The sequence below is a fragment of the Thalassophryne amazonica genome, chromosome 16 (assembly GCF_902500255.1).
Source record: "Thalassophryne amazonica chromosome 16, fThaAma1.1, whole genome shotgun sequence".
Taxonomy (NCBI): Eukaryota; Metazoa; Chordata; class Actinopteri; order Batrachoidiformes; family Batrachoididae; genus Thalassophryne; species Thalassophryne amazonica.
In genome coordinates this window covers 78,379,131-78,401,636 of record NC_047118.1, presented here as the reverse complement: position 1 = coordinate 78,401,636, position 22,506 = coordinate 78,379,131, and the positions used below count along the sequence as shown (strand labels likewise).

At 41.4% G+C, this 22,506-nt stretch overlaps 1 protein-coding gene across 2 annotated transcripts in view; it reads right to left on the bottom strand.

Annotated features, from left to right (window-relative positions):
- Positions 1-7,276: 7,276 nt before the first annotated feature.
- arhgap27l (Rho GTPase activating protein 27, like) overlaps positions 7,277-22,506 on the bottom strand; it is an 86,028-nt gene continuing 70,798 nt past the window's right edge. For both annotated transcript variants that reach the window (XM_034189802.1, XM_034189803.1), the window contains 5 exons: positions 21,074-21,172; positions 20,846-20,923; positions 20,636-20,770; positions 9,977-10,082; positions 7,277-8,798 (listed from right to left, as the gene is read on the bottom strand). In XM_034189802.1, the coding sequence (XP_034045693.1) occupies positions 8,621-8,798; positions 9,977-10,082; positions 20,636-20,770; positions 20,846-20,923; positions 21,074-21,172 (596 nt within the window). In that variant the 3' untranslated portion in view covers positions 7,277-8,620. The remainder of the gene's footprint in view (positions 8,799-9,976; positions 10,083-20,635; positions 20,771-20,845; positions 20,924-21,073; positions 21,173-22,506) is intronic.

Genomic DNA, 22,506 nt, shown 5'->3' with positions numbered 1-22,506 from the left:
TCTTTGTTTCTGCCTGTCTAAAATTAGAAGCACCTGCTTACAGCCACGAGCCACAAAAACTTCCAATATGTCCCACCAGCTGGATTCCACAATATGGACAACACAGACTGTCTGGTGCAGAAAAAGAAAGGGAAAACCTGTGATATCAAAATACCAAATTAAAAGATACACACAACACGTTTAGCACACTTACAATTATGCGAGCATTTAAGTAATCCACTTTGTGATTACTTAACGCCTTAAATGACAAGTATGTCATTTGATTTCATACAAGGCGCTCACTACACACCGGGAGCAATAGGAGATTAAAGACCTTGCCCGAGGGCCCTTATTGATTTTCCAGTCAGGCTGGGATTTGAATCGAGGATCTTCTGGTCTCAAGCCCAACGCCTTAACCATTAGACCATCACCTTCCCATTTTGTGTGCTCCTTTTACAGTGTCACACAGATATGTGCCTGTCAAACAGTAATTATCCAGGGATCATTGCAAAATATGTGGAGTGTGCATCACGGATTGGTCAATATCCAACACGCCTTCGCGTGGACTGTGGCAGAGAAAATGGCACAATGGCACCCATTTACTGTGCATTAAGATCAGAGCACAGAGATGAATTTGCAGAAGCCTGCAGTCATATGTGTGGCACCTCAACTACAAACCAGCGGATCAAAAGTTGGTGGTCTTCCTTCAGAAAGCAAAGGTACATGCCTTTTAAAGTAAATTCAGCAAATGTGAAATTTAATGCTGCTTTTCAGTCAGCCCTTTTTCTAAAACATGTCTAAAGTTCTTCCTTGTCAATAATGTACTGTGGTTTTTTGAATGTCTGAACGTTTTCATTTTTCTAACTTCTGTTTTCTTTTTCCAACTTCCGTTGTCATTTTTCAACTAATGTTTTGTTTGCGTTTGCAGCATTTTTCTATTTGCTGGTATTTTCTTAAGCTGCAGTGCATTTGGCCTCTTTGGGCCACTGTAGTTTACAGACTCATCCAAGGCTGTAATTTAAAGAAATAAATAATCGCCCCAACAATAAAACATATTACTTCAGTTGCATTCTTTACTTTATGCAGGTTTAGTACAAAACATAAAGCACAAACGTGTGCAGAGTTTCCTGTGAAGATGTGAAGGTCTGCACAGTGTTGGGAAAGTGTAGGAACACGGACCCACAACAGGGGGCGCAAATGAACGGACAATGGAGAGAGTCAAATAACAAAGCTTTACTGTTGTGAACTCGCACAACAAACACAACAGATTACAACTGCGGTAACAAGTCGAATTCCAACGGTGTCGTGTGGGCAGGCTCGACGATAGGAGACGTCTGTCCGAGTCGAACCGGAACCACCCGATTTCCTCCGCCACCGAACCCCGGGAATACTGGAGCCGCCAAGTCCCGAACTCCCAGGTGGCCACTGCCTCCGCTCGTCGGATCCGGTACTGCTGGCGAGGAACAGAAACAGTCAGATGTGGGTGCGGCTGCACCCAGCAACACGTGGGGTGGAAAACACCACCTCCACCTTTAATCAGAAACAACACTGTAGAAAATAGAGTACTTATCCAAATATGTCCTTTTCTGTCTTCAGCTGTCTTAAACACAAACCACACGTTAGTAGTCCTTATGACTGGCTGAGTTCGTTACCTCCTTGGTAGAGCGATATCCCGGCACTGAGGTGGAGATGCCGTCCAGCTGATATACCCCTCTGCTGATGGATGTCAGCTGTCTCAGTTGATAGGTGACAGCTGTCACCTTGGCTGCTCCTGTGAGGCGGCAGCGCCCTCCGGTGCCTGGAGCCCGCACTCCAGGCAGGGCGCCCTCTGGTGGTGGTGGACCAGCAGTACCTCCTCTTCAGCGGCCCACACAACACACAGTGCCACCTTTTTCTGTTGAACTACTAGGGGAGCTATGACAACTACCTTTGCACTCCACCCAGGACTAAACCAAACCAACTTTTTTAGGTTCCTTAGATGACCCCAAAACACAATGAGGATGTTCCCAAAAAATAAAAACTGGCCTCAAGCCAGTTATCCAAGATGGCGTCCAAGATGGCCACCAAAATAGGGTTTTTCTCACTAAAACACCTTTAAACAACATAAAAACAACTTCCTACTATGTATTTTAATGATAAGGGTCTATTGACGGCCATTTTGGACGCCATTTTGAACCTTAAACCCATGAATGAATTTAGTTTAGGCACAAATGAGTTTGCTGTGACCTGCAATGGTCTTCCCATTGAATCTCTGTGATATTTAAGTTGTTTATAGGTAGTGGTCGTAGCTCCCCTAGTAAAATGCTCACACACACACACACGTCTGTGCATAAAGTCAAATCAATCAAATCAGTTTTATTTATATAGCGCCAAATCACAACAAACAGTTGCTCCAAGGCGCTTTATATTGTAAGGCAAAAGCCATACAATAATTACGGAAAAACCCTAACGGTCAAAACGACCCCCTGTGAGCAAGCACTTGGCGACAGTGGGAAGGAAAAACTCCCTTTTAACAGGAAGAAACCTCCAGCAGAACCAGGCTCAGGGAGGGGCAGTCTTCTGCTGGGAGTGGTTGGGGCTGAGGGAGAGAACCAGGAAAAAGACATGCTGTGGAGGGGAGCAGAGATCAATCACTAATGATTAAATGCAGAGTGGTGCATACAGAGCAAAAAGAGAAAGAAACACTCAGTGCATCATGGGAACCCCCCAGCAGTCTAAGTCTATAGCAGCATAACTATGGGATGGTTCAGGGTCACCTGATCCAGCCCTAACTATAAGCTTTAGCAAAAAGGAAAGTTTTAAGCCTAATCTTAAAAGTAGAGAGGGTGTCTGTCTCCCTGATCCGAATTGGGAGCTGGTTCCAGAGGAGAGGAGCCTGAAAGCTGAAGGCTCTGCCTCCCATTCTACTCTTACAAACCCTAGGAACTACAAGTAAGCCTGCAGTCTGAGAGCGAAGCGCTCTATTGGGGTGATATAGTACTATGAGGTCCCTAAGATAAGATGGGACCTGATTATTCAAAACCTTATAAGTAAGAAGAAGAATTTTAAATTCTATTCTAGAATTAACAGGAAGCCAATGAAGAGAGACCAATATGGGTGAGATATGCTCTCTCCTTCTAGTCCCTGTCAGTACTCTAGCTGCAGCATTTTGAATTAACTGAAGGCTTTTCAGGGAACTTTTAGGACAACCTGATAATAATGAATTACAATAGTCCAGCCTAGAGGAAATAAATGCATGAATTAGTTTTTCAGCATCACTCTGAGACAAGACCTTTCTAATTTTAGAGATATTGCGCAAATGCAAAAAAGCAGTCTTACATATTTGTTTAATATGCACATATCCTGATCAAAAATGACTCCAAGATTTCTCACAGTATTACTAGAGGTCAGGGTAATGCCATCCAGAGTAAGGATCTGGTTAGACACCATGTTTCTAAGATTTGTGGGGCCAAGTACAATAATTTTCCTGCAATTTAGCTAATTGGTGTGTGTCCTCTGGCTTCATGGATAGATAAAGCTGGGTATCATCTGCGTAACAATGAAAATTTAAGCAATGCTGTCTAATAATACTGCCTAAGGGAAGCATGTATAAAGTGAATAAAATTGGTCCTAGCACAGAACCTTGTGGAACTCCATAATTAACCTTAGTCTGTGAAGAAGATTCCCCATTTACATGAACAAATTGTAATCTATTAGATAAATATGATTCAAACCACCGCAGCGCAGTGCCTTTAATACCTATGGCATGCTCTAATCTCTGTAATAAAATTTTATGGTCAACAGTATCAAAAGCAGCACTGAGGTCTAACAGGACAAGCACAGAGATGAGTCCACTGTCTGAGGCCATAAGAAGATCATTTGTAACCTTCACTAATGCTGTTTCTGTACTATGATGAATTCTGAAACCTGACTGAAACTCTTCAAATAGACCATTCCTCTGCAGATGATCAGTTAGCTGTTTTACAACTACCCTTTCAAGAATTTCAGACCTCATTAACAGAGACACAGATCTATTCCTTTGAAAGTTTCACAGATCTCACTGAGTTTCTTAAAATAGCAAGTAAAAACCTGTCTGAGCGGTGAATGACGTAAGGATGAGCTCAAATCAAGAAACAGAACACAGCTGGATCACTGCCAGGGTATGTCCAGGCTGGAGACCTGGGACCCAAAGTCACACGAAGCCCACAAAAATGTTAACACTAACTCAAAGAATACCTATTATGATACATAGTACTTTAATTTCCATTTCTAACAGCTACAAACATAATAATAATGTTACTTAACAGCATTTTTATACAAAAGATTTCAAAGTGCTTTCCATATAAAACATCTAAAAACCCAAATTACAAAAATTTGGAATCATAAAGAAATGCAAAAAATAAATAAACTTCTATTTCTTTGCAGAGAATATGAACCCAATATATTTCATGTTTTGCATGGTCCAATTAATTTACTAATATACATCCATTCCTGCTTTTGAGGCCTACAAAACATCACAAAAACAGCTGTGATGATGAGGTAAAAACTTAAATTCGATAGATGGGCTCTGAATTAACCACTAGCTGTTGCATTGTTAATGACTCTTGGTTGGCTGCGTTTTGATCCTATCAAGCGTACTGTCGATCAGGTCGTTATCTCCCACCAGGTGCATTAAATGTGCTCCACAGGTTAAGTTGAAATTAATATTTAAACAGCCCATCTTGTTAAATAGTTCAGCATGCTCTTAATGTAGAGCTGCAGGAGAGAATGAGCAAAATGTAGAAGTGTTTTTGTACTATTATTTCCTGTTTAGCTTAATGGTTGAGGTGGTTAACACACTGTATATATGTTACACTACGCAGTTGTTTTGCTCTGCAAAGTAGAAAAGCTGAAAAGTGTGTGGTATTTTTAATTTTCAATAAAGTCTATAAACTTTAGATAAAGTGGCGTTTCCTCACCTTACTGTAACGTGTGTGTGTGTGTGTGTGTGTGTGTGTGTGTGTGTGTGTGTGTGTGTGTGTGTGTGTGTGTGTGTGTGTGTGTGTGTGTGTGTGTGTGTGTGTTTTCTGGATTAAATTCTTCCACCCACACATCATACTGATCAGAATTGTATTGGATTAAAAGTGGCTAAACTGATTAATTTAAACACACACAGTTTAGTTTGGGGACTGCAAAAGGACCAGGAGGCTAACAGACAAACAGATGTGACCTTTGACCCCTGTGATTGACCTTTCATACTGTTGAAGTAACCTGTACATTTCCAGAAACCCTCTTACATATGTGTGCCACGTTTTATTGAACATCAGATTGAGAAAAAACCTTTAACTCAATGACCTTGACCTTTGCCACAATTATATACATTTTTTATCAATATATTTTATTGAACAATATAAACACTATAAACAGATGAACAAAACAAATACCAAAAATAGACCAAAGGAAAAATTAAAAAAACACAAAGAAAACACACACACACACACACACACACACACACACACACACACACACACACACACACACACACACACACACAAAGGAGCAATCAATAATTCAAAAGAAAAAGAACCAGTGGTTACAGCAACCATGCGAGTGGCAGGCGGACAGACCAAGAGCGAGATGATCCTGATTTCACTCCGTTTCATTACAGGGACGACACAGTTCTGTTTATTTTGACAGCGACTTTGGGGCCAATCTTGGTAGAAATCAGCAAAAGGACCTCAGAGCAGACTGCCAAAACACAGACAGCCAGGCATGACCTTTGACCCCAATGATTGACCTTTGGTAAATTAAATGTCATCTGGGAAATTGTGGTGCGTGTGAACTGTAACCCCTCAGCCACAAGCACCCCAACCAATGACTTTTAAACCATAAATTGAAAATAAAAGAGTGGTTTTCTTATAGTTTTGCGGAATATGAACCCAAAATGCAGGTAAACCACATGGGAGCAGTGGAAGAAATGATTTATTTACCAGATCGGTGAATAGCTGAGCAGTTCAGAATGATGCAGGTAGGCTGGGTTTAGGAGTAAAGGTATAAAAAGCACAGGAGGACAACAACGGGTATGGGACAAACAGGACAATATGGACGGTCAGGAAGTGAAAGGACCAAGCGAACAGAAGACAGGCGATCAAACGAACTGACGGCAGGCGTGACAACTAAACGATGTGCAGCTGTGCTGAAGACGAGGTAAAAGGGTCGCAGCCACAGACACAGGAACAAACACCAAACAATGTCATCAAAAATCAGAGAACCTCAAACACAGCTAAAGTTTCAAGGAAACAGTGTGCTCAAAAATCCCCAAAACAACCCAAGTACATCCAAAATCCTTCACAACAAGCAGACACATAGACCGGATCATAGAGTCACTCCTTTTAACACTTCATGTTAGCGATGTTTAGGTTTACTTGCTTTTTGACTGTGGTTGGGCAAATCAAGGAGCATCAAGAAACGCAAATGTGATGATGGCAAGCTGACGTTTACTGACTGCCATGTCGAGTACAGAGAACTTGGAAGTATCTAAGCACGTGAAGCCTGAGCAGCGTCTGACAGCAGCACCATATTCTACATCAGGGGTATTCAACTCATTCCAGAAAGGGTCGAGATGGTGCAGGTTGTCTTTGCACTAACTGATTAACTGATCCCATCTGCTCAAAGTGATGTTAATCAGTGAATCACATGGTGGAAGTGGGTGGTTGCAAAGAAAGCCTGCACCCTCTCGACCCTTTCTGGAATGAGTTGAATACCCCTGTTCTACATGGTTGCTGTTTGCCCTTTAAGGAGAAATCAGCAGGATGCAGTTTATTTTAGGGTATGTATTTATTACTTAGTTTGCCCAATCTGGTTTACACTTATGTGATGTATTTTTAACTTCAGATCTTGGCAAAATAAGGCAATAATAATAGTAGAACTCCTATATTGGGTCAGAGGGGCCTATATGTGATATGAGTAATACTTTTGCTAAATCTGCTTCACTATACACAGACTGGGCTAACTCCACCAATGTGTGTGTGTGTGTGTGTATATACATATATATATATATATATATATATATATATATATATATATATATATATATATATATATATATATATATATTTATACATGCCTAAGTATTTATTCTGCTTTCTGTTTGCACATCTTACTCTGCCGTATTACTGAACAGTTACTATGACCACTGTTACTGTGGCATTACAAATTTCCCCATGTGGGACTCATAACGGAACATCTTATTTTCTAAAATGTTCATTCAAATGAGTCTAAGTAATTTGTTAGATAGCAGAGATTCAGGCGCCACCAAGGGGCATAAAGTTGTAACATGTCACTGTTACACAGGATTTATTTTCTTTAATGTCAGGACAAAATACTCTGATGTTCATTCATTTAATAGTTCAAACTTTTATAGTTATTGTTCTGAAACACATAAAGCCACTTTCAGCATGTGTCAAAATGTCATCAAATACAAATTTAAATCAGAACGTCTTCATTGGAATATTTCTTTAAATTCTGTCAGATGATACCAGTGTGACTGAGGCTCAGATGTCATTGGTGTTTAGCATCACAGGCGTCAAACTGATTCGAGAAAGGGCAAAGACGGTGCAGGTTTTCTGTGTAACCACCAACTCCACCAAGTGATTTCACTGATGAACTTCACCCCATCTGGTCAAAGTGATGTTACTCAGTGACATCACCAGCTAGAGTTGGTGGTTACCATGAAAACCTGCACCCTCTTGGCCCTTTCGGGAATTGGTTTGATGCCTATGATCTAAAACATGGAAACATGAGGAAACTGCTAGCCTAGCTCAGCACAAAGCCTAGAAACAGGAAAACTAATAGATTAGCTAGGTTAGCTATTTGAACAATAGGTTGAAAACAGGAAACTTGTGACGTGGCTTATCAAAGACAGGAAGCAGTTAGAAAGACTCCAAGTATAATGAAACATTTGGGTCTGAACTGGGGCCGGTGCTATTAGCTTCTACGTTGGGGCCATAGAAAGGTTCTAGTCTAGAGTTTTTATTTTCAATTTTTTTTATTGGAACAAGACGGTGTTTTGGGTCTTGGTGGCAGTACACACCCTAATTAGTGTTCTTCTAGTTACCAGCACAAACCGTCACACCAAGAAGTGTGATGTTAAAGGACAGAAGCGTTACATTTGATGAAATACTCATGACTCCACTTTAACATCTGTTAATGAACGTTACCAAAAAAAATTAAAACACTTGGTAACGTCACTGTGAAGACACTGGACTAAAGGTGCCAAGAGTGCAAGGTTCTCCATGGGTCCACTCAAGTCCCATTTCAGGCACATGCCTGCAGGCTGTTGGTTCAATTGTGCATGACTTTTTAAGTCAACAGAGCTTGAAGAATTCTTGACTTCTATCAAGTTAGAGTAGCTTTTCATCTTTAAGGTGCCAAATAAAAGTCCCCACACCCTGAATGCATCCACTGATGAAAGCTTCTGAGCAGGTTCTTGGTTCCTCCTTTAATATACAAAAAAGGACATCTTGTGTAGGTTGCTGATCTAGGTTTAGTCCTCTGTGAATTTGGGTTCATGAAAAGATGAGGTTTAGGCCCAAAGTCCTTGGAAGTTTGTTGGCTGTTCCCTTGATATTCTGGAAGCATATGGAGTGTTTCAGAAGGTTCTCCTTTGGTTATACGTGTTCCTCTAGCTCTGGGAGAAAATTGTCTGGAACTCACTCAGCATGAGTTCCACAATCTGGCTTTGGTAGACCATGTTAATGGTCATATTGGGTGATTCGAGCTGGGGGCGGAGCAACGTCGGGCCAAACACTATGGCAACACTTTGAAATGACATCCTGTTGGAGTCCCTGTGCTCAATCACCCTGCAGACAGAATTTAAGCAGCATCATTATTGTTTACTCTGTTGTTTTTAACAATCAATCATTATGTTTATAAATTGGAAAGAGGACTCAGACAAAACAACTCAAACAAAAGGCACTGAGCTAGTTTGACGCAGTGAGACCAGTGGTCTAATCTTGATTAGTTGACTAATCTTTTGACGTTAGTCATTGCACAAAGTGCTTAGTTGGCTAAAGTTTTGAGATAACCGACTCAAGTTTTTAGCCTGGTACAGAGGAGGCTAATCTTATTATAGTTGACAAAACTTCAGTGGCTTACCTCAAAAAATGGCATCTATCCTGTACCACCAATGGATGGAGCAGAAAGGAAGGAGAGCCTTGCAGTGGAAGTGGGTGTTCCGGGATCGGAATAATCCATTGGAGATGTTTACGGATGCAACGGTCGGGAGCACTTCTCTGGTGCGGCAGACTTGGCCATGTTTGTAACAGACGACCAACCCAGCAGCAAACAAACTCTCGGACACTGGAGGAGTTTCTTGGCAACGGCACTGATGAGCTCCCTTATGCCTGTGAAAATTGTCAACTAACATTTGACGACTAATTTACAACTTTAGCTGTCGATGTGAAATGGAGATTAGATGGCTAATGTTGGGCGACTATTCTCAGTCGATGGCTAAACTTGTAGATTAGCCGTTTTATGTTAGTCAACAGTTTTCATGGTCACAGTGGCCTCGTGAGTGCCGTTGCCAAGAAAGGCCTCCAATGCACGACAGATTTGTTTACTTCTGGGTTGGCCTGTCTGCTACAAACACGGTGGTTCGCTGCAGTAGAGGAAAAGCGCTACTGGCCTCAGGTCTGAAACCATCTTCAATGGATTATTCCGGACCAGGAACACCTGTTCCCACCGCAACTCTCTCCTTATTTTCCTCTTCAATCAAGTGTTGGTACACGATAGCTGCCTCTTTTTTTTTTTTTGAGGTAAGACACTGAAGTTTTGTTGACTAAAATAAGATTAGCCTCCTCTGTAGCAGGCTAAAAACTTCAATCGACAAACATGAAACTTTTGCAGGGTAAGCGCTTTGTACAATGACTAACGTAAAAAAAAATAGTCAACTACGTGAGTTTAGTTGACTAAAAAGGATTAGACTGCTATATGAAACCGGGCCCAGGTTCAGCTCCGTTCATCTCAGGTGTGTTCTCACCTGCGCAGGTGTTTGAACAGCACCTCCATGGTGTTGTGGTTTGGCAGAGGCAGCAGGCGAACCAGATCCTTCATGTAGGAGACTTTAAGGTTGAAGTCATGAAGCTCTGCAAGAACACAGCCACAAACCTGTTGAGCTCACCACTGCCCCCAACTGTCAGACTCAAAGCTTTCAGGTCTCGAGATGTTTAAATGAAACTCTTAAGCCGCGTTCACACTGCACGCGACGCCACAAATTCGCTTCCCTCGCTTGGCGATGGACGCACCACCATCGCCTGGTGTGTCGCTCTGCTTATGTGGAAACTTTCACTGCGAAACTTTGCCTGTGTCATCAAATAGGAGGAGCTTCCATTCCGCTCGCCGTCGAGTCAACACGGCGGACCTTGATCACACAGAGCAAGTTGCTGTGCTGTATTTGTTGTGGAAAGCCAACAAACGTCGCCAGCGGCGCAGTTGCTGGGTTCACAACATCCTCATGAGATTTTCCCAATTCAGGAAGTTTCATCATTTACTGCAGGAGCTGCGTCTGGATGACGGCCGCTTTCAGCGGTACTTCTGCCTCTCCAGGACCCAGTTTGAGGACCTCCTGTCCCGGTTGCGCGTGCACATATGAACAAAGAAAAAAAAAACTGGCTGCCGCTGTGGTTCCTCGCTCTCTCTCCCCTCAAACTCTCATCACTGTGTTATAAACCAGCCACCATTTGTTTTATTATACATCTGTGTAGTTAATAAAATGATCTTCAGGACGATTCGTTTGTGCGCGCACGTGAAAAAAAAACTAGCTGCTGCTGCTGTGGTGTTGCTCGCTCTCCCCTCAAACTCTCATCATTGTGTTATAAACCAGCCACCATTTGTTTTATTATACATCTGTGTAGTTAATAAAATGATCTTCACGGACAATTCATTCGCACACGCACGTGAAAAAAAAACTAGCTGCTACGGTGCTGCTCGCTGTCCCCTCAAACTGTCATTGTGTTATAAACCAGTCACCATTTGTTTTATCACACATCTGTGTAGCTAATGAAATGATCTTCACGGATGATTCGTTCACGCGTGCACGTGAAAAAAAAAACCAAAAAACAACTAGCTGCTGCTGCGGTGCTGCTCGCTCTCTCCTCATCAAACTCTGTCATAATAAGTCCTGCTCACAGTCTGGCTGCCAGACACAGGACATGTCTACATCAACTCCAGACATCTTAACGTCACTACATATCCAGTCCCTCATTGGTCATCGCGGCGTGACAAGACGAAAAAGTTCAGATTTTTCAACTTGGGGAAGAGGGTGATGCGATGCGATATCGCGCCACAAACACGCCAATCTCTCAAAATTGCTTCATTCACGTTGCGTTGCGTGGCTTGAACTTTTGTGGCGCCACAGCGTGTCCTTCCATAGGGATTACATGGCAACCTGTTGCCACCGTCGCTTGCGTCGCACCCAGTGTGAACACGGCACAAGGGTCTGTGTTCATGTGTGGTCAGCCAATCAAGTATTAAGAGATACCCGAATGAGCTCATCAGCTTGTGGCAGGGCAGGGAGAGATGGAAAAAGTGTGTGTTAGGTGGTACTTGAGGACCAGGTTTGAGAACCACTGTTTTAAATAATAATACCACTTGCTCTCCAGATGCATTCATATCATCTGTTACCAGAAAGATTTTACACATTAGAGCAGCAAAAACCAAACTAACATCTAGCAGTGTCCGGAAGTGCACAAAGGGCGCTGCAGTCAGAAGCACTTGACATTAGCGACTTCACAATGCACGTACACTCTGCCTGCACATATTACCATTCATCTTCAGCACTGGGATATTAATATGATGGCATATTAACAAAAAACACATCTCTCTCTCTCTGAAGTTGCACAGTCTATTGCAGGTATTTATGGCAATGTGATCACTTTTGGAGCCAGCCTCAAGTATCCAGTCAAGGAACTGCAACGTCTTCTTCTTCCAGGTCTGCCTCATTTGGGACCATCAAAGGTTACTGCTTGGGTAAGTCATTTACATTGCCAATCCACTTGTATTATTATTATTATTATTATTATTATTATTACAGTATTATAAAAACCATCCTTATTTAGAGTTTTCTCCTTTCTCTGCATCTGGCCAAGGCAGCATTTACATTGGGAGTTGGTCCCACTGTGGCTGCCCACTGCTCCTAGTGGGTGGATTGTGTCTACTGTAATTAGGAATATATATGTGTGTGTATGTCCGACCTTATTATTTTTTTCAAAAACCATATGGATTTGAATCACGTGTGATTACATCAGACATGCTTGAACCCTCGTGGGCATGCGAGAGTTTTTTTCACGCCTGTCGGTTACGTCATTCGCCTGTGGGCAGTCTTTGAGTGAGGAGTGGCCCACCCTCTCGTCGATTTTTTCATTGTTTAGGAATGGCTCAGAGACTGCTGCTTTGTTTGATCAAAATTTTTTCAAAACTGTAAGGCACAACTGAGTGGACACCATTCGATAAATTCAGCTGGTTTTCGGTAAAAATATTAATGGCTGATGAGAGATTTTGGTCTGGTAGTGTCGCCGTAAGGACGGCCCACGGTGCCTGACGGCGAGCTGCGCTTCGAAGCGGCAGCGTCTCGCCGTTTCAAGTTGAAAACTTCCACATTTCAGGCTCTGTTGACCCAGTAAGTCGTTAGAGAACAGAGAACTTTCAGAAGAAGTCGGCATGAGGAGTTTATTCAGACATTCCATTGTTAACGGACATTTTGTAATGAAAGAACGTGCGGGCAGAGTCGCATGTCGGGCCGGACCCGACCGCGGGGGGTCGCGACAGGAAAAACACCTCCGTTGGAAACCTTAACGGGCAAGTTGGAACATGCCCAAGCTGTTAAACAATTTCTCAGTTACTCACTTGTTAAAAGCCATCAAAAGCCACCTGAATTTTACAAATGGTTTTCAACACGGAGGTGTTTTTCCTGTCGCGGCGCACACAGATTCGCCGAGTCGTCACGGAAACGACTCGGCGAATTTGCGCGCACGTCTTTCATTAAAAAATGTCCTTAAACAGTGGAATGTCCGCATAAAGTCCTCATGCCGGCCTCTTCTGAATCTTCTCTGTTCTCTCACGACGTCCTGGGTGAATTAAGCCTTAAATTAGGATGTTTTCAGGTCGAAACAGGCCGACGACGGCGCCTGGAAGCGCTGCGCGATGTCCCGCTCCGTGGGAAGTCCTTACAGCGACAGAAACACCCCATAATCTCTCATCAGCCGTTAAACCTTTCACCAAAAACCAGCTTAATTTCTCGAATAGTGCCCACTCGGATATTCCTCACAGGTCCAGAAAAAATTTTGATAAAGCAACGCGCGCCGTCTCGAGCAGCGTGTGAAACAAAGGAATTCAGCCGAGAGGGCGGGACCACATCTCACTCAAGGCCTGCCCACAGGGAAATGACGTCACCGACACGTGTGAAAAAACTCACGCGTGCGCACGAGGGTTCAAGCATGATTGGTGTAATCGCACGTCATTCAAATCCATATAGTTTTTTTAAAAAATAAAAAGGTAGGATACTTTTCTGATAGACCTCGTATATGTATGTATGTATGTATGTATGTATGTATGTATGTTCTCCACTCAAATTGCAATAGCCAATCACAGATTAGCCTTTCCGTCCATCATTTACCTGTATTTTGGCATGCTTGGCACCAGAAAGTTATGCTGGATCCAAAAGGATCCAAAAAGGCTAGGACCAAAAATTATATTGGATCGGTTCCCACTGACCAATAGCGTTATAGCTTACTGCCAACAGCTAGCCAATCAGAGCGCGGCATACAAAGGTCAGGAACTAGCTGACAGATGCTGGTTGAAAAAATGGCAACAAACATGTCAACAACAGCAGAAAATCATCTGCCAGCGAGGTTTGCTGAGTTCACAGAGGAGGAACCAGTGGAAATATTGAACTCCAAGGATGCCAGAAACACTAAGACGGTAGACAAGCACGCTACCGACATTTTAGAAGCATTTCATGTGAATCAATCATATGCTGTTAACAACAAAATAAATTGCTCTAATTTACTTGACTTTTTGTTGTTTGCTTAATGGCCGCACAGCAGTGGAGAGCGAGCCGCGCTCCGGTCGGCCATCAACATGCTGAAATGACCGGATCATTTCCAAAGTGAACTCTGTGGTGATGTGGGACCGTCGTGTGACTATCCGAGAAATTGTGGAAGAGGTGGACATCAGCACTTCAGCACATTCCACTGTGACAGAAGATTTTGCCATGAAAAGAGTTGTAGCAAAATTCATGCCGATGGCTTCGGCACAAAGCTGATGGCGCAGCAAAAGCGCCACCGTGTTGAAGTCTCACAGGACATGCTGTAACATGCCCAGCTCTTCCACAAATTCTCGGATAGTCACATGACTAAAAAGCCACTGAAAGCCGTCTGAATAATCCGAATGGTTTCCACCTGGCTGTCACCCAGTTTCTGGCAAAATTTGATGCAGTCGCTCTGCTCCAGTCATTCCACCATTTTCCTTGCAAAGAAAAAACGACGAGAGACTACACCCATCCTCACACAAAGGCTGCTTACCAGCAAATGACGCAATCGACAGGTGTGAAAAATTCACGCATTCGCACGAAGGTTCAAGGTTGGCTCATGCAAGCACACGTGATTCAAATCCATCAGGTTTTTGAAAAAATAAACAGGTCGGATACTTTTCTAACAGACCTCGTATATGTATGTATGTATGTGTATACGGTCCCAAAATAATCAGTTGCACTTTAATGATAAAGTCTGCTGTGTGATTAAAGGAGGGCAGTAATTCATACAGACCACTGCAAATAATCACATTTAAGCAGAAAAACTACAAACTCCAGTTATAAACTTGACAACAAACAGCCTCAGGAGAAAACAGTGACTGATGATCAATCAATTGATCGATCGATCAATTGATTGATTAGGTGATTGGTTGTTAAGTATCAGTCGGTCTGTATTGTTGATTGACTGAGAGTATTGGTGAGTAGTGCTGGGTTGAAAAGATTGATTAGCCATAATTTGTTTGTTTTAATTTGTTTTTTATCTTTGTTACAGCTTTACATGGAAGGGTGTAGAAATGTACCTCTGTCAGAGCCAATGAACCAGGTACCTCTGGTGCCCTCTTTTGGCTGCACTGGATCTGTTCAGTAATTCTGCGCTTCAGCCTGTTTGTAAAATAAAAATATCACTCTATCATTCTGGGAGGGGATTGGTCCGTGCCATCACTCTTATAGCCATAATTATTAACTACCAATACTTAATTAATTTGCTGTCAAATCAATCAATCAATCAATCAATCAATCAATTTTTTTATATAGCGCCAAATCACAACAAACAGTTGCCCCAAGGCGCTTTATATTGTAAGGCAAGGTCATACAATAATTATGTAAAACCCCAACGGTCAAAACGACCCCCTGTGAGCAAGCACTTGGCTACAGTGGGAAGGAAAAACTCCCTTTTAACAGGAAGAAACCTCCAGCAGAACCAGGCTCAGGGAGGGGCAGTCTTCTGCTGGGACTGGTTGGGGCTGAGGGAGAGAACCAGGAAAAAGACATGCTGTGGAGGGGAGCAGAGATCGATCACTAATGATTAAATGCAGAGTGGTGCATACAGAGCAAAAAGAGAAAGAAACAGTGCATCATGGGAACCCCCTAGCAGTCTACGTCTATAGCAGCATAACTAAGGGATGGTTCAGGGTCACCTGATCCAGCCCTAACTATAAGCTTTAGCAAAAAGGAAAGTTTTAAGCCTAATCTTAAAAGTAGAGAGGGTGTCTGTCTCCCTGATCTGAATTGGGAGCTGGTTCCACAGGAGAGGAGCCTGAAAGCTGAAGGCTCTGCCTCCCATTCTACTCTTACAAACCCTAGGAACTACAAGTAAGCCTGCAGTCTGAGAGCGAAGCGCTCTATTGGGGTGATATGGTACTACGAGGTCCCTAAGATAAGATGGGACCTGATTATTCAAAACCTTATAAGTAAGAAGAAGAATTTTAAATTCTATTCTAGAATTAACAGGAAGCCAATGAAGAGAGGCCAATATGGGTGAGATATGCTCTCTCCTTCTAGTCCCCGTCAGTACTCTAGCTGCAGCATTTTGAATGAACTGAAGGCTTTTTAGGGAACTTTTAGGACAACCTGATAATAATGAATTACAATAGTCCAGCCTAGAGGAAATAAATGCATGAATTAGTTTTTCAGCATCACTCTGAGACAAGACCTTTCTGATTTTAGAGATATTGCGTAAATGCAAAAAAGCAGTCCTACATATTTGTTTAATATGCGCTTTGAATGACATATCCTGATCAAAATGACTCCAAGATTTCTCACAGTATTACTAGAGGTCAGGGTAATGCCATCCACAGTAAGGATCTGGTTAGACACCATGTTTCTAAGATTTGTGGGGCCAAGTACAATAACTTCAGTTTTATCTGAGTTTAAAAGCAGGAAATTAGAGGTCATCCATGTCTTTATGTCTGTAAGACAATCCTGCAGTTTAGCTAATTGGTGTGTGTCCTCTGGCTTCATGGATAGATAAAGCTGGGTATCATCTGCGTAACAATGAAAATTTAAGCAATACCGTCTAATAATACTGCCTAAGGGAAGCATGTATAAAGTGAATAAAATTGGTCCTAGCACAGAACCTTGTGGAACTCCATAATTAACTTTAGTCTGTGAAGAAGATTCCCCATTTACATGAACAAATTGTAATCTATTAGACAAATATGATTCAAACCACCGCAGCGCAGTGCCTTTAATACCTATGGCATGCTCTAATCTCTGTAATAAAATTTTATGGTCAACAGTATCAAAAGCAGCACTGAGGTCTAACAGAACAAGCACAGAGATGAGTCCACTGTCCGAGGCCATAAGAAGATCATTTGTAACCTTCACTAATGCTGTTTCTGTACTATGATGAATTCTAAAACCTGACTGAAACTCTTCAAATAGACCATTCCTCTGCAGATGATCAGTTAGCTGTTTTACAACTAACCTTTCAAGAATTTTTGAGAGAAAAGGAAGGTTGGAGATTGGCCTATAATTAGCTAAGATAGCTGGGTCAAGTGATGGCTTTTTAAGTAATGGTTTAATTACTGCCACCTTAAAAGCCTGTGGTACATAGCCAACTAACAAAGATAGATTGATCATATTTAAGATCGAAGCATTAAATAATGGTAGGGCTTCCTTGAGCAGCCTGGTAGGAATGGGGTCTAATAAACATGTTGATGGTTTGGATGAAGTAACTAATGAAAATAACTCAGACAGAACAATCGGAGAGAAAGAGTCTAACCAAATACCGGCATCACTGAAAGCAGCCAAAGATAACGATACGTCTTTGGGATGGTTATGAGTAATTTTTTCTCTAATAGTTAAAATTTTGTTAGCAAAGAAAGTCATGAAGTCATTACTAGTTAAAGTTAATGGAATACTCAGCTCAATAGAGCTCTGACTCTTTGTCAGCCTGGCTACAGTGCTGAAAAGAAACCTGGGGTTGTTCTTATTTTCTTCAATTAGTGATGAGTAGAAAGATGTCCTAGCTTTACAGAGGGCTTTTTTTATAGAGCAACAGACTCTTTTTCCAGGCTAAGTGAAGATCTTCTAAATTAGTGAGACGCCATTTCCTCTCCAACTTACGGGTTATCTGCTTTAAGCTACGAGTTTGTGAGTTATACCACGGAGTCAGACACTTCTGATTTAAAGCTCTCTTTTTCAGAGGAGCTACAGCATCCAAAGTTGTCTTCAATGAGGATGTAAAACTATTGACGAGATACTCTATCTCCCTTACAGAGTTTAGGTAGCTACTCTGCACTGTGTTGGTATATGGCATTAGAGAACATAAAGAAGGAATCATATCCTTAAACCTAGTTACAGCGCTTTCTGAAAGACTTCTAGTGTAATGAAACTTATTCCCCACTGCTGGGTAGTCCATCAGAGTAAATGTAAATGTTATTAAGAAATGATCAGACAGAAGGGAGTTTTCAGGGAATACTGTTAAGTCTTCTATTTCCATACCATAAGTCAGAACAAGATCTAAGATATGATTAAAGTGCTGGGTGGACTCATTTACTTTTGAGCAAAGCCAATAGAGTCTAATAATAGATTAAATGCAGTGTTGAGGCTGTCATTCTCAGCATCTGTGTGGATGTTAAAATCGCCCACTATAATTATCTTATCTGAGCTAAGCACTAAGTCAGACAAAAGGTCTGAAAATTCACAGAGAAACTCACAGTAACGACCAGGTGGACGATAGATAATAACAAATAAAACTGGTTTTTGGGACTTCCAATTTGGATGGACAAGACTAAGAGTCAAGCTTTCAAATGAATTAAAGCTCTGTCTGGGTTTTTGATTAATTAATAAGCTGGAATGGAAGATTGCTGCTAATCCTCCGCTCCGGCCCGTGCTACGAGCATTCTGACAGTTAGTGTGACTCGGGGGTGTTGACTCATTTAAACTAACATATTCATCCTGCTGTAACCAGGTTTCTGTAAGGCAGAATAAATCAATATGTTGATCAATTATTATATCATTTACTAACAGGGACTTAGAAGAGAGAGACCTAATGTTTAACAGACCACATTTAACTGTTTTAGTCTGTGGTGCAGTTGAAGGTACTATATTATTTTTTCTTTTTGAATTTTTATGCTTAAATAGATTTTTGCTGGTTATTGGTAGTCTGGGAGCAGGCACCGTCTCTACGGGGATGGGGTAATGAGGGGATGGCAGGGGGAGAGAAGCTGCAGAGAGGTGTGTAAGACTACAACTGTCAATATAATACTAGTATTATGTTGCATAACTAGACAATTAGGTAACAGCTCAAAAACGGTTTTAATAACACTAACCCAAATCGATATCAGTTCAGATCGAATCAAAATAATCAATTCTGAGTCTTAACAATCGGAATCAAATCGATTCTTGAAATTTGAATCGATACCCAGCTCTATTGGTGAGTACTGCTGGTTGGTTGATTTGGTTGTTGAGTTATGTTGATTGGTTGATTGATTTATTTTTGAATACATAATTGCCTGTTGAGTATTGGTAATTGGGTGGTGATTATTGGTGCGTATTGGTGAGTATTGTTGACTCATAAATATTGGTGAGTACTGATTAATTGATTGATTGAGTACTGTTTACTGATTAATTGACTGACTGAGTACTGTTAATTCATTGTTGTTGAATGATTGGTTGGTGAATACTGTTGACTGACTGACCAACTGGTGATTATTTTTAAGTGACTGCTTGGTGATTATTATCAAGTTATTGGCTATTAAGTATTGTAGATTGATTGATTGATTGATTGACTGACTGGAGAGTATTGTGATTTTTGTTGATTGAATGGTTGCTGAGTATTGTTGATTGATTGACTGACTGACTGAATGGAGAGTACTGTGACTTTTGTTGATTGAATGGTTGCTGAGTATTGATGATTGACTAAATGACTGGAGAGTATTGTGAGTTTTGTTGACTGAATGGTTGTTGAGTATTCTTGATTGACTGACTGATTGACTGGAAAGCATTGCAAGTTTTGTTGACTGAATGGTTGTTGAGTATTGTTGATTGACTCACTGAATAGAGAGTATTGTGAGTTTTGTTCATTGAATGGTTGTTGAGTATTGTTGATTGATTGATTGACTGACGAGAGTATTGTAAGATTTGTTAACTGAATGTTGTTGAGTATTGTTGATCGATTGACAGACTGACTGGAGAGTATTGTGAGGATTGACTGATTGATTAATTGTGGTGTATTGTGAGTTTTGTTGACTGAATGGTTGTTGAGTATTGTTGATTCATTGATAGACTGACTGGAGAGTATTGTGAGTGTTGTTGACTGAATGGTTGTTGAGTATTGTTGATTTATTGACAGACTGGAGAGTATTGTGAGATTTGTTGACTGAATGTTGTTGAGTACTGTTTATTGATTGACTGACTGACTGACTGACTGGAGAGTATTGTGAGGATTGAGTGATTGATTGTGGTGTATTGTGAGTTTTGTTGACTGAATGGTTGAGTACTGTTGATTTATTGATAGACTGACTGGAGAGTATTGTGAGATTTGTTGACTGAATGTTGTTGAGTATTGTTCATTGATTGACTGACTGACTGACTGGAGAGTATTGTGAGGATTGAGTGATTGATTGTGGTGTATTGTGAGTTTTGTTGACTGAATGGTTGTTGAGTATTGTTGATTTATTGATAGACTGACTGGAGAGTATTGTGAGGATTGAGTGATTGATTGTGGTGTATTGTGAGTTTTGTTGACTGAATGGTTGTTGAGTATTATTGATTGATTGTGGAGTATTGTGAGTTTTGTTGATTGAATGGTTGTTGAGTATTTGGTTGGTTTGTGTGGGTTCCCGGCGGGTGGTCCGACTTTCTCCCACTTCCAAAGACGTGCAGGTTAGATGAATTCCAGACTTTAAGAAATTGTCCGTAGGTGTGCGTGCGGGTGTGAATGTGTTTGTCTGTCTATATGTGGCCCTGCGGCAGGCTGGCGTCCTATCCAGGGGGTACCACACCTAACACTTTATGACTGCTGGGGTAGGCTCCAGCCCTGCCCCGCCGATGACCTGACTGCAGTAAGCGGGTAATGATGATTGACTGATTGATTACTGTTGCCTGACTGGCTGATGAGTATCGTTGATTGATTGCTTGGTGATTGTTGTGTGCTGTACTGACGGATGGCAGCAATGAATTTGTCAAAGCTGCTGAAGGGGAACAGTGGCTCTGGAAGCTCCCGAAAGAAAAGTTTGAGCGCTCCGGTGATGACATGGATCTCCTCCCATTGTCCGTCCTCCAGGTCCAGCTGCTCCTCTACACATATGGAAAAAATAATCAAATAAATTCATGACCAAAAAAATTAAAACCAACAGGCGCACAGGGTGTTACCGTGATCGGCTTTGTGTCTGAGTTTCTGGATCACAGCCAGGTTTCCACTAACTCTGTAGATCCCGTCAACATCCAGACCTGAAGACAAACACACTGATTTCTGTTTGTCCATCTTTGTGAGGACCTGTATGAGCTGATCTCTGTCATGGTGAGTGTCAGCTTTCCAAAGGTCTTCAGAGAAACTGTTCCAGGGTATGGATCAGGATTACAGATCAGGTGTGTGATTACCTCGTCTCTCCACTACTCGGATACATTTCTCCACAAATTTAGGAACTGTAGTGTTTTCTCTGTGACAGAGTGTATCCAGGTGACAGCCAAAAACATTATCTGTAACACACACACGGTCAAGTTATTCTTTTTATTTTCATCACGTCACCTGAAACTCATCTTATAAACCACGAGGACACATGAGAACAAAGATATTTTTATGTTTACGCTTTACCTCAGCAGTGCAGCAGATAACTGAAACAATCCTTCAAATGGTGATACAAGCACCAATTTTGGCACAAATGCACCTTAGTCATTACTCTTTTGGGGAAAAAAAACTGGCCACTTGAATATAACTGGTTGAGCTAATAGGATTAATAAATGATTTGGTTTTGACAGTGTTGAATGCTTGGTCTTCAAAATAAAGGTCAAACAAGGTCAGGGTCCATTGGATTCTATGACATGTGACCCCGTAACGTGATAACTAAGCATGACACATGGCCCAAACTATTTCTTTTTTAAAACCCTATTAACTCAACTAATAATTGCACCATGTTTTACCAAAATTATAGCAACTTTATCTTTTGACCTCTGTACAAACTGAAATGGACCTTTGTCACCATTTTTGCTGTTTTTACCACATAACTCCAAAAGATTCAGTCATAGACAGTCCAAACTATACCTTTTTGGAATCTTTATGATCAAGACAAATAATGTGGTGTAGTTTTTAATATGATTGGAGCATCTTTTAATTTGGACCCCTGTGTAATTCTTCAGTTGACCCCAACCTGATCGCTGACTGAAAATTTGAGTGACCAATCGTTATTCCAAAAAAGGAATGCCTAAGGAGTATTTGTGCCGAATTTGATGCTTGTATCACCATTTGTAGGATTCCGCTCTAAATATTCTCTTATCTGCTGCATTACAGCTCTCAGTCAGTAGATCTCTGCTATTTATTTTAACATTTAAATACTTTATTGTTGATTATTTCACAAAAGCAAACACATGTGGTGTCTAAAAAGATTAGGATCAGATTTTCTGAAGTGATCTTTTAAAAAACAGACTGCAAAATAATTTTACACCTTATGGGACTTTTGCAATATATTCTACATTACTAAAAACTGACACTATAAATCCCATTGAGCTGTCCACATCCTGCAGCTTCTCTTGTGCTGACTGTTGTCCTCACACACAAAACGGTAAGCAGACGGCGCCACAGTCAATGGGCAGCGTCGCAGTCAGGGGCCGGCTGAATTAAGTGTCATCAGAAATGAGTGTTGCTCCCTCTGTCCTTGAATCCTTTGTGTCTTCAGTGTCAAATGTAACTGTGTTTTCCAATATTCTCTTCCTGGATGTGTATCTCATTGCACATTAGTGTCTATAAGTGTGACTCCACCCCCTTGTACACATCATATAAGGTGATGTCATAAAATCAGCTTTTTTGTACTTCCATG